At 40.8% G+C, this 14,337-nt stretch overlaps 1 protein-coding gene and 1 long non-coding RNA gene across 3 annotated transcripts in view; one reads left to right on the top strand and one right to left on the bottom strand.

Annotated features, from left to right (window-relative positions):
- RINT1 (RAD50 interactor 1) overlaps nucleotides 1–14,337 on the top strand; it is a 29,209-nt gene that overhangs the window by 2,684 nt on the left and 12,188 nt on the right. For both annotated transcript variants that reach the window (XM_049642801.1, XM_049642800.1), the window contains exons 3-9: nucleotides 2,194–2,378; nucleotides 6,504–6,745; nucleotides 9,937–10,110; nucleotides 10,210–10,359; nucleotides 10,943–11,099; nucleotides 13,891–14,001; nucleotides 14,101–14,326. In XM_049642801.1, coding sequence (XP_049498758.1) covers nucleotides 2,194–2,378; nucleotides 6,504–6,745; nucleotides 9,937–10,110; nucleotides 10,210–10,359; nucleotides 10,943–11,099; nucleotides 13,891–14,001; nucleotides 14,101–14,326 — 1,245 coding nt within the window. The remainder of the gene's footprint in view (nucleotides 1–2,193; nucleotides 2,379–6,503; nucleotides 6,746–9,936; nucleotides 10,111–10,209; nucleotides 10,360–10,942; nucleotides 11,100–13,890; nucleotides 14,002–14,100; nucleotides 14,327–14,337) is intronic.
- LOC125930778 (uncharacterized) lies at nucleotides 517–14,153 on the bottom strand. The gene is made up of 2 exons (XR_007460238.1): nucleotides 14,077–14,153; nucleotides 517–932 (listed from the first exon to the last, which is right to left on the bottom strand). It is a non-coding gene; the product is annotated as an uncharacterized LOC125930778 (long non-coding RNA).

Here is a 14,337-nt window from a genome sequence, read left to right as displayed (position 1 = left end):
TCATTTGATCAGAAGTAACAGTTGTTTCGTAATGAGGCTGATCATAATCTCTTGTCTAACCTCTTGCCTTCTTTCATTGCTGCTTTCTTAAAACTTCATTTTTGGTGAAGAGCCAACTTCTACAAGGGCAGCTCCAGGAAGAACAGAGGCAAAGTTCAACCAGTATTGCTCCCCAGGAGGCTCCGTATTGTTTCCCCAGCTTTCTCTCTCACACACACACTTTTTTTTGTTTTTCTTTTTTCTTTTGTTTTTTTTTTTTTAGAAATTGCTGTAGTCTTGGTAACTAAACATACACTAGTACAATCAAGCTTTTCATTTGTTTACAAACAGACACCATGAATGGTTTGTTTAGGGAGGACCACATCCTTTAGTTAAACCTGAGGTAGAGAAATGCACTGCATGTTCAGGTTTATTCTAAGGTTTGGTTTCCAGGAAGTCTGCTTTTTCTCTGGGGCCTTATTTTATAGCACTTACTTTCATCTGGAAATCAATTGCTGTTCCTTTTACACTTCTACATTATCTTTTTTTTTTTTTTTTTTTTTGTAATCTGTAGGTGCTACTCAAACCTAGGGAGATTAAGCCCTGTCTGCGGAATAATTCACACTGTGGACTGAGTGGAGTCAAGCATGTTGGGCAGCAGGGAGCCTAGGGACCCCACAGTGGCACGCTCGCAGCTACCATTATACCGAGTTTCCTAACCTTCTGCTGGAAGGATTCCATGAGTTACCAAAAGGGAATAGCCTGCACATGGAAACAGATACTACAGAGGAAACAGTGTATCTCAGCACACCAGGGTGGTGTGGAAAGAGACGCCGCAGCCATTGCGAATCTTGTCACTCTTACCTTCTTTGTCAGGAAGCTGCTGTGGCCTTTCGCTTTCTCTGGCGCTTAGGGCACATCTGCCCTGGAACAGATATAGAGCTGGAGATACTCTGGAAGAGAGGAGCAGTGCTGTCGGTCCAGAAATTTAGGACAGTGGAAGATCACTTAATTGCCTTTGAAGTGAATCAAGCGTTTACTAGAAGTTTGTTTCTTTAAATAAAAATTGAACATTTTTTATTTATGTATCTGAATCTTGCCTCTTTCCACAAAGAATTAGAGGCAGCTTAAATTGCTTAATTTTGCCTTAAACATTGTGGATACTGGAAGAAGGTATAGACGCTTGCAGAGTGAAAAACTGACGTGGAAACGATAGGCAATGCTAGGTTTCAGGCGGAGAGTAAGGAACGGGCTCTTAGGGAAATCTGCCCACATGCTAAATGGGATGGGAGCAAAGCTACCCAGGAGCTCCTGGTTTCACTGCACATTGTTTGCTCAGCCACTGTCCATGTTTCCTCTGCTCCCACTCTTCCCGAGAAATGGCTCAGGGCTCCAAATCACCTGTTTTTGTCACATTTAATAAGTACACTGTGGATTGGTGTGAGTCTAGTTTATTTGCCACAGAAGGATCCTCACGTCGGACTGTGCAATTTAGTGGTTGCATCAGTCATTTTGAATTTTCCTTAGTAATTTGTGTTTTCTCTCAAGCTCCCTTTTTTCCTTTTTCTGACATGGAAAGTTTTGTATAATGGCATTTGAAGCTTTTAAAACTTTTTTACTCGGGGCTCCTGGGTGGCTCAGTCAGTTAGGTGTCTGACTTTGATGTCAGCTGAGGTCATGATTCACGGTTTGTGAAATCCACATCGGGCTCTGCATTGATAGCATGAGCCTGCTTGGGATTCTCTCTCCCTCTCTCTCTCTACTCCTCCTCCATGCATGCTCTCTCTTGCTCTCTCTCTCAAAATAAATAAATAAACATTTTTTAAAACCCAACTTTTTTACTCTTACGTAAGGAAGAGTTTTTACTCGGTCACCTTTTCAATTTTTTTCATAGACTCAAAATCTTTCAATACTATTTTTTCTTTTTTTAGGGCATTTTCTAAAATAATTCCTTTTTTAAAAAATGTTTATTTTTGAGAGAAAGAGAGCATGCAAGCAGAGAGAGAGAGGGACAGAGGATCTGAAGCAGGCTCTATGCTGACAGCAGAGAACCTGATGTGGGTCTCGAACTCACACTCTGAGATCATGACCTGAGCTGAAGTCGGACACTTAACTGACTGAGCCACTCAGGTGCCCCCCTTTGTATATCTTTTGTATTTCCTTTAATCCTGTGGTGCTTGGTAATGTTAAATAATTGTTATTCTTTCATTTTAGATGACATAAATATTGCAGCTCTTTTTGGAAATGAACAAGTCAGTGAAGATACAGATAATGGTGATCTCACTTCCTACGTGTCTGCATTTATAGAAAAAGAAGTTGGAAATGACCTTAAATCTTTAAAGAAACTTGATAAACTCATAGAACAGATGACAGAAAATAAAATGCAGTTAGAAGAACAGGCAAGTATTAAAACTCATTGAAATAATACCAGAATTGTTCAATGACATAATATAGACATCACCATTATTATATATCACTGTTGTTCTAGGGAATTTTGAAGATACAGATTATGACAAATAGTCTAGTCATTTAAAACTGTTTAATAGGTTTTAAGGACCTACAATGTGCTAGGTACTTTACAAATTATGTAAAAGACAAAGTTCCTGCTGATCTGATTTAGGTCTTAAAAACATAATGACAGCTAACATGAAAAAAATTGTTTTTTAATGTTTATTTAAGAGAGAGAGAGAGAGAGAGAGAGAGAGAGAGAGTGTGAGTGTGAGTGGGGGAGGGGCAGAGAGCTAGAGACAGAATTCAAAGCAGGCTCCAGGCTCTGAGCTGTCAGCACAGAGCCCGACTTGGGGCTTGAACTCACAAACCGTGAGATCATGACCTGAGCTGAAGTTGGCCACTTAACCAACTGAGCCACCCAGGCACCCCTGACAGCTAACATTTTAAGGAGTTTTTCATACAGTGACTTTTAAAGTCAAGGAAGTAATTCATGGTGTACAAAAATGTCATAACACCATCATTCCAAACTTTTTATATGTGCGCTCATGAGGAGAAAACCTGAAAATAAGTATGACATAATAATGGTTATTTCTGAGTGGTTGGTTAACAGGTGATTCATATTCTTTACATCTTTCTGTATTTTCAGGTGTTTTCTTTTTACAGTGAAATTATTACTTAAAATGGTGTTTAGAAAACCCAATGAATGTAATCTTAAAAAAATAAGTGGATCCATGTACTTGGAACAGTGTGTCAAGGATAAAAGATTTATATCATGTAACTGCTACATTGGGTTAAGTGTGTGGGTATGTTCGTGTGTTAGCCCTGGGTTGATAGCCATCCTGTGTTCCCCCATCCCCACCCCCTCAGCCCTCACCTTTCCGGTTTTTCCACCATGTCTGCCCTATTCTCCTAAGCATGGCCCAGCCCCACCCCCTCCGTCCACGCCTGTGGCCAAGTTGTAGTGGGCTCTCTGAGGAAGTCACGGGCTGAGCGGATGGATGCCAGCCCTGATATGTGGTCTCCAGGGCTCCTTCCTTTGGAAGGTCGGCTCCTCTGCCACTCCCCTCATTTGTTCTTACAAATTCTCCCCAGGATACCTACCCCATCTGGCCATTCTGTCTTCCCAAATAGAAAAGATGAAGGCCGCTTAGCATGACTCTATTGAACAGTCTACCCCACATTCCACAAACTTCTTTGCAGCCATGTCTACTTCTTCATTCAGCCGAAGATCAGTCTACGGCTGTCCTCGTGCCTCAGATTCTACCTGCCACCGGAGTGATGTTGCTTCGTGGTTTTATAGTTTCCTCCTCTGCTCCTCAGCCAGTCCTGTCCCCTCAGTGTAGGGACACGCCCATGGCTCTTCCTGAAAACAGAACACTCCCCCCTCATCTCTTAGCCAGTGCTAGTCCCTCCCTTTTGTTGTTAGGCTTCCTCAAGAAGTCCCCTTTCTTTGTGTCTGTCTCCACTTCCCAACCAGGCTTGTTTCTCCGATGACCCCAGAAGCTGCTGCCAAAGCCCCTAACTGAACCTTAAATTCAGCATGTCCCAAACTGTACTGCTCTGTGTCTTCACATGCTTCCCTTTCTTGGAAAATGGCGCCACTATCTGCCAGCCCCCCGGGCCTGAAGCCTGGGAACCTTACTAAGATCGTCATCCTGCCTCCTCTATCCCATCTCCAGAACATCTGACCTTTGCCCCCTTCCTGTCTCTGCCGCCACCCAGTTCACCCAGTTTAGGGCTGCAGCCTCTCACACACTGGATGGCAGTTTGCCCGTCTTCTGCTTCCTTCCCATCCCGCAGTAACCATCGCTCATTTTTATCCATTACAGAAATGATATCATGTGTGAATAAGCAAATATATATATAGTTACAGTCTTTTCTGTATTGTGTAAGCGCGTGTATACTTAAAATATTCATGGCTTAACTTTTTATAATTAATGTAATACATGACTTGCTTTCCTATCAATGTATATAGATCTCTCTTTTTGAATGGTTTTATGGTATTCAACTATGGTTGTACGTAATTTAACTAGGCCCTTACTAGTGGACATTTTTGCTATTTCCACTTTTTAGTACTACAAATAATATGAGAATAAACATAATTGTTTATCACATTACCTTTTTTTTTTTAGATTTTTTATTTTAAGTAATCTCTATACCCAACACAGGGCTCAAACTTACAACCCCTACATCAGGAGTCTCGTGCTCTCCCAACTATGCCAGCCAGCCGTCCCTGACTTTCCAAATCATAAATCTAACTGAATGATTCCCTTATTAAAAACTCTTAATGGTGAGGCGCCTGGGTGGCTCAGTTGGTTGAGCGTCCGACTTCAGCTCAGGTCATGATCCTACGGTCTTGTGAGTGAGTTCGAGCCCTGTGTCAGGCTCTGTGCTGACAGCTCAGAGCTTGGAGCCTGCTTCAGATTCTGTGACTCCCTCTCTCTCTCTGCCTCTCCCTTGCTCATGCTCAGTCTCTCAAAAAATGAATAAACGTTAACAAAATTTTTTTTTAAACTCTTAATGGATTCCCATTGCCTGTTGGAAAAAGCCCATATCCTTCTAAGGCACAAGATGCTTCTCTGATCTCGCCTCTCCCTAGCAATCTAGGTTTGTCTCTTCTTTTTTTTTTTCTTTTTCTTTTAACATTATTTATTTATTTTTGAGAGACAGAGAGAGACAGAGGATGAGCAGGGGAGGGGCATAGAGACAAGGAGACACAGAATCCAAAGCAGGCTCCAGGCTCTGAGCTGACATCACAGATGTGGGGCTCGAACCCATGAACCTCAAGATATGACCTGAGCTGCAGTCCGACCCGACTGAGCCACCCAGGTGCCCCTAGGGTCGTCTCTTCTTTCTATGTGTTCTTGAACTGTATTCTGTGCCTTACTCAGCTTTGCTGGTCTCTCATTATGACTGAGCCGTTCCTTTTGTCTGGAATGTCCTTTCCTTCCAAAGTTCCCCAGAAAATTCCCACCGGCACTGTAGAGGTCTTTGCAGGAGCCATGTAAGCCCAGTTGCCTTGCATCTCAACACCTCATTATCCAAAGTGTGGGAGCTTGTTGGAAACGCAGAATGTCAGTCCCTACTTCAGACTTAACTCGCATTTGCATTACACCAGCTGTCTAGGCAATTCCTGTGTACATTCAGGTTTGGGAGGCACTACCTTCGGACACCATTGTACCTAGCATCTATCTTTTATTGCATCAGTCCCATAATACAGTAGTTATTTGCTTCCATTTCTCTCCCATATGAACTGAGCTTAAGGGCAGACACCATGTCTTATTTATCTGTTCCTAGCACAGTGCCTCGCACAAAGTGTCTAATCAGTCTAGATTCAATTGCAATTCCTCTAGAATAGTCTTTATGTTGTATTGATACCTAATACTTGTATATGTTTTTCCATGTGCTAGAAGAAGAATTAGTAAATACCACATCTAAAGGCGTTACCTGTATATTATCTTCCCAAGTCAATGGTTCTTGCCGTAGACGTGAATCAGAATCACCAGGGTCACTTTTGCAACAAACATGTACTCAGACTTTTAGAATAGAACTTCATTTTTTTTTGAAGGAAAGTGTTTGGTAGATAAAGCATAAGAAAATTCTCTGTCTGGACCCTCTGAAAGTGCTGAGCTTCATGAAAGATGCAGAGGTGCTTACAGGGGCATCTGCTGCTGCCCACACATCCCCACGTATGGCATTTTGTGTTTAGGTTTGGTTGGTGCAGGAGGCAGAAATCGCACCTTTCTTTTGAAGCTTATAATTGACAATTTTCAATTCTTTTAGAACAAACATGTATTTTGAAGATGATAATCTAATTAAAACATTACAAGGGGGCTCCTGGGTGGCTCAGTCAGTTAAGCGTCTGACTTCTGCTCAGGTCATGATCTCGTGGGTCTTGAGTTTGAGCCCTGCATCGGGCTCTGTGCTCAGAACCCACTTTCCGATCCTCTGTCTCCCTTTCTCTCTATCCCTCCCCCAGTGGTGCTTTTTCTCTCTCAAAAATAAACATTAAAAAAAAAAAAGTGTGAAAATTTTATCTGATTGCTGCTGTTTTTTGTTTTTGTTACAATCAGGTACTTACAATTTCATCAGAAATCCCTAAAAGAATTCAGAGTGCCTTAAAAAATGCAGAAGAATCAAAGCAATTTCTTAATCAGTTTCTGGAGCAAGAAACTCATCTCTTCAGTTCCATTAACAGCCATTTGCTGACCGCACAGCCCTGGATGGAAGATCTGGGGGCCATGATTAACCAAATTGAAGAGATTGAGCGCCATCTTGCTTACCTTAAATGGATTTCACAAATTGAAGAACTAAGGTAAAAAGGGCTTCTTTGTTCTCATAATTATTATTTTCCTTTGAGGCTCTGTCTTAGCAGTGCATGCATGCCATTAAATAATTGAGTTAATTAAAGATTATAATAATGTAATTTTCCTGGTTGTTATGAAAATAGTATTATAATGATTCTTTTCCTTTTTTGTGAATGAACATAAACTTTTCAGGGAGCTTAATTTGCATTTGAAAGAAAGTGATCTAAGTAAAAATTTTAAGTCCTGTAGTTGTATTGTGAACACAAAATAAAAACTATTATTTGTAATACCAAATTAATAAACAACTCTTCAATGTGGTAATATTACTTTTTAGACACGATCACTTAATAAAATGGATTGCTTTCTCTAAAATTTGAATTTCTTTCAATGGGAATCCTCTAATAAGAGATGTACAGTATTCTTAAGTAACAGTTTTGCTACCTGTGGGTAGAGGGAAAAGAAGTACACACTTCTTTCTGAATTTAATTCTGAATTGAATCACTAGTGTTAACTGAGAGTGTCTGGTATTGTCTTTCAAACAAGCTAAATTAACATTTCTGTCTAGATTGGCAAAATTATTTGGTTTTTGATATAGTCCCCCAGCCCCTCCATACTGCATGGTTCCATCGTGCTTTGTTTTAGCTACTCTTGCTCAAAGCTGTCAGCAACCATTAATATTGTCTGGAAGACTTGAAGAAGAAAAGTCATCCAAGAGTCTTAGTGTCCCATTGTGTATCGGAGTTAATATATTTTATGTTACGTCTTCCAAAGAGTAATGCAGTATCACTTTGTCCTGTGTATTTCCCGAGATTTTAAAGAATTTTACCTCTCAGCATGGTGTGAAGTCTTTGTTTTGCATATATAAGTTTAACATTTACAGAAAAAATGATACACCTAAGATTGTAGTGTTACCAGTGATTCCAGAAATCAATTTAAACTTTTTAGATCATCTCCTTGTTGGGATAAATTATTTGGGGTGAACAGATTTTAAATCTTGCTACTTTTTACTTCATTTTTCTTTGCCCCTCTGGAGGAAAACATCAATAAGGAGCAATGTTAATAACCTTATTATTAAGTAGAGTAAGTTGTTTAAAAGCCTCACTCTTGTAGTAGCCAAAGCAATAGGTTAATTAACATAGGACTATGGTTATGGATAGCCTTTTTCTGGTGTTGGGATTGTTTAAGACAAGTTTGCCCTGGGCGTCATATTAGAAATAGGAATCAAGTTCATAATCAAATAGAGCATAGCTACTTCTCCTTAACAACATGTTCTTTGCTCTCGAGGTGATAAATCTCTATTTCTGTCTTCCTTTGGGTTTTTAAGGTTTTCCTCATCTAATTTCTCTCTAACATTAACCTGCTTTTTATTCTGTAGCACTTTCTCTTTTTTAAAAAATTAGTTTTTTCCTTAGAACTAGCATCTTTTATTAGTTCTGCTTCTTGAATACCACAGTATCGCAGTGTCATTATGCACAAACCCTGTTTCCCTAGCTTTTTCTGTGCTCTGAATGCCATTCATGATGCTGTGTTGTGTGGAAAGCTACTTCACTGTGTCCTGGAAAGGAGTCCTCCCTTACTCTGTGCTTTTGTGTACATTTTACATTGTTTTGTAACATTTGTACATTTCTTAAACACAGCAGTCTTCCTTTTAACATAATGCAACATTTACTTTGGATTTATGTTTCTTTGAAGTGGGAAATCAGCAAGAAGGTTTTAATTTGCCATGATGCACAGGGAAGAACCTTGCAGGGGAGCAGGCTCCGTGCATGCTGACCATCAGAACAAGCCCATAAACGGGGATCCTGGTGGCTCAGTCACTGGAGCGTCCGACTCTTGATTTCAGCTCAGGTCATGAGCTCACAGTTCGTGGGTTCCAATCCTGTGTCGGGCTCTGAGCTGACAGCGTGGAGCCTGCTTAGGATTCTCTCTCTCCCTCACTCTCTGCCCTTCCACCTCCCTCACACACATGCACTCTCTCAAAATAAATAAATAAACTTTAAAAACAACAAGAAAAGAACAAGTCCATAAAAAAAAAAACAAAACTACTGGTGCTTTAAATGCAGAAATGATGGGTTTCTTGACACCCAATGGGACAAAAGAGTGCTTTCAATTCTGGTAGTAGCTATAAAAGACAAAACTGGTTGGAAATCTTAATAAAAATGATTAGAGAAAGAGAAGAAAGAAAAATGAGAGAATGGGAGTAAGGGATGGCCACAAGAGCTGACAGGAATAAATAGAATAATACAAAAACACAAGCTAAGTATTCTTGCTGAGGCCTGAAGCAGTGACCGTGAAAAACACAAGCAGCTCTCAGAGGAGAGGAAAAAATGCTAGCGCATAGTGGAGCTCGGCAGGAAATACACATTCCTGTTCCTAAGGAGGATGCCGTGTGTGCCCCAGGAACATACACCAAACGGGGGACTGGAGTCCCAGCACTTTGGCGGCCGGCAGAGGATGCCTGGAGGTACACTCCTGCCTCAGGTTTCTTACAGGGGGCGGCTCCTGAACCAAGGTCAGTTATTGACAAGGTCACATTTTGTTCCTTATTCTTAGCTGTTTAAGCTATGAGATGTTGTTTTTATCCAAAGAAACATCTCATTTTCATTTTTCCTCATTTTAATTTTTTAAATTATTTTTTTCAACATTTATTTATTTTTTGAGAGACAGAGAGAGAGCATGAGCAGGGGAGGTGCAGAGAGAGGGAGACACAGAATCAGAAGCAGAGTCCAGGCTCTGAGCTGTCAGCACAGAGCCCGATGCAGGGCTCAAACTCATGAACCGTGAGATCGTGACCTGGGCCAAAGCCAGTCACCTAACCGACTGAGCCCCCCAGGCTCCCCTTTAATTTTTTACTCAAGTATAGTTGACACACAACATCTCATTTTTAAATAAAATGTTTTGCTCTATGAAGTCAAATAAGCCAAAATGGTGGCTCACGGGATAAATTTGTCCTGAAGACATCTTTTATTTGGCTTGTTTCAAAGGATTTGATTAATTGATTTTGCATGAAAGTCTTGATTTCTGGCTTTCCTAGAAAAAAATGTTAAGCTTTGGCCACATTGGTAAAAAGAAAGCCACTTCTGGCTGCCTCCTTCTTCCTTGCATGGAACCTTATATACCACAGGAGGGAGATGTCATTTTTGCTGCACTTGGAATTTTGACAGACTATCTTTGAAGTTTGCTTTGCCTCATTTTGCAGTGATAACATTCAGCAATATCTGATGACCAATAACGTCCCAGAGGCAGCCTCTACTCTGGTGTCTATGGTGGAACTTGACATCAAGCTTCAGGAATCATCTTGTGCTCATCTTCTTGCTTTCACGAGAGCCACTGTTAAATTCTGGCATAAGATCCTCAAGGACAAACTTACAAGGTAAGGAATTCACCTGTTATTTCATGGTAGTGCTTTCACATGGATATTCGGTGACCATTGTATTTTACTGAAATACGTGTGTTGCTTTTTCTGTTACAGTGATTTTGAGGAAGTTTTAGCCCAGCTTCACTGGCCATTCATCACACCCCCCCAGTCTCAGACTGTTGGCTTGAGTCGCCCAGCAGGTGCCCCTGAGATATACAGTAACCTGGAGACACTGTTTTGCCAGCTTCTGAAACTGCAAACCTCGTATCTTTGTTGGAGATAAACTTACTAAAATTGCTTTTTTTTTCGAGAGTGGATTTGTGGCTAGAGAGTAAAACTTTTTGAAAGGGACCAAGAAGCCAAACAGTAGTACTAGGTTTGGACTTGATCTGTAAATACCCGCAGAGTGGTGGATTGTGCCCTTCAGAGTGAATAGCGTTGGGGGGAGCGGGGTCAGTCTGAAATATATGACTGACCCAGGTTTATATCACACGTAGGTCTCTTGGGACAACAGAAAAAAAAAATGGGCAATAGGGAGGAAAGTTTAGTAATCTAGTGTTAATAAAGGAATTCTTGATTGTGTTTCCTTCCTCACTACTGTTTTTTATGTTAGGAAAGACAGGGTAATTCTAATAACATATTTCATGCACTTTTTACGAAATCATATGCAATGTAAAATTATGTCTTATAATTAATTTTACTTAGTATCTAATATATTTGTTAGAAAAGTATATTGTGTATCTGTACATACATACACGTGTGTGTGTATATATGTGTATATATCCATATATCCATGCATATATATTTTTTTGTATCCTTTTCTTTTTCCTTGACTTGACTATGTCAGAGATGAATTACTTACTGAGCCAAAACAACTTCCAGAAAAATACTGTCTTCCTGCATCCCCGTCTGTCATCCTGCCCATTCAGATTATGCTGACTCCCCTTCAGAAAAGGTTCAGGTATCACTTCCGAGGGAACCGACAGACTAATGTTATAAGCAAGGTGTGCTTTGCCAACTCTTGTCCTTCGTTGTTATTAATAGCAGTTGTTAAGCGTCCCGATCCTCTTTCTGGTTTAAGTTAAAATCCGATCCCATTCACATTTCTGTTTTTTCTCTGAAGAGCTAAATTCCTGTTTTGTCCTTGCCTTAATAGATCTATTTTGGGACTTGTGTTGATATGCCACTTGTGAGTGATACGCTCACTCATTAGCACGTCATCTCACCAGTGTCTCAAGTTGCCCCTTGGGTGTGCTGTGACATTTGTTGGGGGCACTTGTGACAACTGGCTCCACGTGTTTCACTGTGCGAATTGCTCCTTCAGGCTTATATATATATATCAGAGAGAGATGTGAAAGTCCACAGATAGTCGAGTATTCGCTTTTGAACAGAGTGCTGATGCTACCATGATTTATGGCTGAGGTGCCTGGGTGGCTCAGTTGGTTGGGCATCTGACACTTTGTTGGGGCTCAGATCATGATCTCACAGTTCAAGCCCTGCATCAGGCTCTGTGCTAATGGTGTGGAGCCTGCTTGGGATTCTCTGTCTCCCTCTCTGCCCCTTCCCCACTCGCTCTCTCTCTCTCTCTGTCTCTCTCCCCTCCTCCCTCCCTCCCTCTCTCTCTCTCAAAAATGGATAACCATTTAAAAAATGAGTGAAAAGCTTAAAAAAATTTTAAAACATTAAATGATTTGTGTGTGTACAAGAAAGTAAGGAATGATGGGGATGGCTTTGAGGAAATTCTCACCATCTCACCAGCATTTTAGCTGAGGGATTACAGCCATGTATATTGGAAATACTCTGTTTTTTGTTTGTTTCTTTGTTTTTTTTTTTAGAGAAAGAGGTGAGTGAGTGAGGAGGAACAGAGGGACAGGGGGGCAGGGGAGAGATAGAGAGAGAGAGAGAGAGAGAGAGGAAGGAAAGAAGGAAGGAAGGAAGAAGGAAGGAAGAAGGAAGGAAGGAAGGAGGGAGGAAGGAGGAAGGAAGGAAGGAAGGAGGAAGGAAGGAAGGAGGGAGGAAGGAAGAAGGAAGGAAGGAAGGAGGGAGGAAGGAGGGAGGAAGGAGGAAGGAAGGAAGGAAGGAGGAAGGAAGGAAGGAGGGAGGAAGGAGGAAGGAAGGAAGGAAGGAGGAAGGAAGGAGGGAGGAAGGAAGGAAGAAGGAGGAAGGAAGGAAGAAGGAAGGGAGGAAGAAGGAAGAAGGAAGAAGGAAGGGAAGAAGGGAGGGAGGGAGGGAGGGAGGGAGGGAGGAAGGAAGGAAGGAAGAAAGAATCTTAAGCGGCTCCATGCTCAGTGCCGAGCCCAATGCAGGGCTCGATCCCAGGACTCTGGATGACCTGACCCAAAATCAAGAGTCGGACGCTCAAATGACTGAGCCACCAGGTGCCCCTATATTGGAGATATTCTTGAAATTTTTCTTTAACTTGACCGGAAAAACAATCAGGCATTTGTTTTTAATGAAATTTGATTGAATTTATTGAGAATTAGAACTCTGTTGGAGACTACCTTATTTATCCTTAAGTTTTGCTACATTTAATACAGTGCAAGTAGCAGAGTGGTTCATTTCAGTGTTTTGAATTATATGTTATTGCACCAGGCTTACCCCAGGCATTGTATGTGGCATTTATAAAAGAGTTTATAGGCTTTATAGAATTTTAAAGGGGTCAAGGGATAGGGAGTTATGTTTGCACGGGAAGGAGTTGAGTGGCAATTGGATTTCTGGGTCTTAAATTCAGTTTATTCTGTTGTACTTTATGGATCTCCTCCTTTTTTGGATGAGGTGTTGGTAGAAAGAAGAATAGAACCAATTAGTAAGTAGCAAGACAAGGCAATAAACCTACAGATGTAGAGAGGCAGTAAGAATTTGAGGTTAGAAAATTGTGAGTTATGTTGATTCCTTTCTTTTTTTTAAATTATTTTAATTTTTTTTTAAATATTTATATTTGAGAAAGAGAGAGAGGGAAGGAGAGGCAGAGTATGAGCGAGGGAGGGGCAGAGAGAGAGGGAGACACAGAATCTGAAGCAGGCTCCAGGCTCCGAGCTGTCAGCACAGAGCCTGACATGGGGCTCGAACCTACGAACCCCAAGATCATGACCTGAGGCGAAGTTGGACACTTAACTAACTGAGCCACCCAGGCGCCCCATGTTGATTCCTTTCTAAAGTACATTTCCACTCTGTCATCAAGCCTAAACTACACAGCCCCTGAGATTAGGGATGCCCCTTACTCACTTTTGTATTTCCAGCATCTAGCACATAACAGGGATTTACCACTCAGTAAATGTTTTTGAATGCCTGTCCAACAAAACTTGGAAGGTTTGTAGAATCATCTCTAGGGACAATTTAAAAAGCTGCCTATTTACATTTACTTTTCTATGATTTTACCTGTTTTAAGGCATATTTTTTTCTTACTTTACCTTTTGAAAAGACAAACCAGAAGAAAATCAGGTTTAAAAGTTATTTTGGAACGTAATTTACAAAAAAACCGAACACAAAACAAAATTAAAGGCCATCGGTTCTTTGTAATGCTCATCATTTTACATATCTCCAAAGTGCTATGTTTTCAACACATACAGTATTGTAAATTTATGAGTTTACTGACTTATGCCACCTTTGGGAATTTGTTGGGAGTACATTGGGAAACATCTGATTAAAGTTCAGAGCAGAAATTGTGTTCTTTTATAAGAATCTTCACCTAATTTGTGTAAGTGCTATGTGTATACAATTAACTAGAACCATTTAATTGTAACTTTCTGGTCAGAATGACTTAAGAATTCAGACTATTTTAACTTCCTTCCTTAGCCTGAATGGTACTTGGCTCAGGTACTTATGTGGATTGGGAATCACACTCAGTTTCTGGATGAGAAGATTCAGCCAATATTAGACAAAGTAGGCCCTTCGGTAAATGCAAGGGTAAGAAACTGTGTTCTTAAATTGTTCCAGTTTTAGAGTTGTGTGTGTCCGCGAATAATCTGTCATTTACCTTACCTCCTGCTTACATGTTTCTTTCAGCTTGAATTTTCCCGGGGCCTCATGATGCTCGTTCTTGAGAAGTTAGCTGCAGACATCCCATGTCTGCTCTATGATGACAATCTCTTCTGTCATCTGGTGGATGAGGTGCTTTTGTTCGAAAGGGAGCTGCACAGTCTTTATGGCTATCCCAGCACTTTTGCCAACTGTATGCATATTCTGTCAGAGGACACCTGTTTTCAGAGGTGGTTGACTGTGGAGAGAAAATGTAAGTGTTCA

The sequence above is a fragment of the Panthera uncia genome, chromosome A2, assembly GCF_023721935.1.
Source record: "Panthera uncia isolate 11264 chromosome A2, Puncia_PCG_1.0, whole genome shotgun sequence".
Taxonomy (NCBI): domain Eukaryota; kingdom Metazoa; phylum Chordata; class Mammalia; order Carnivora; family Felidae; genus Panthera; species Panthera uncia.
The sequence above is the reverse complement of the archived record's forward strand: the minus strand, read 5'-3'. Positions and strand labels throughout refer to the sequence as shown.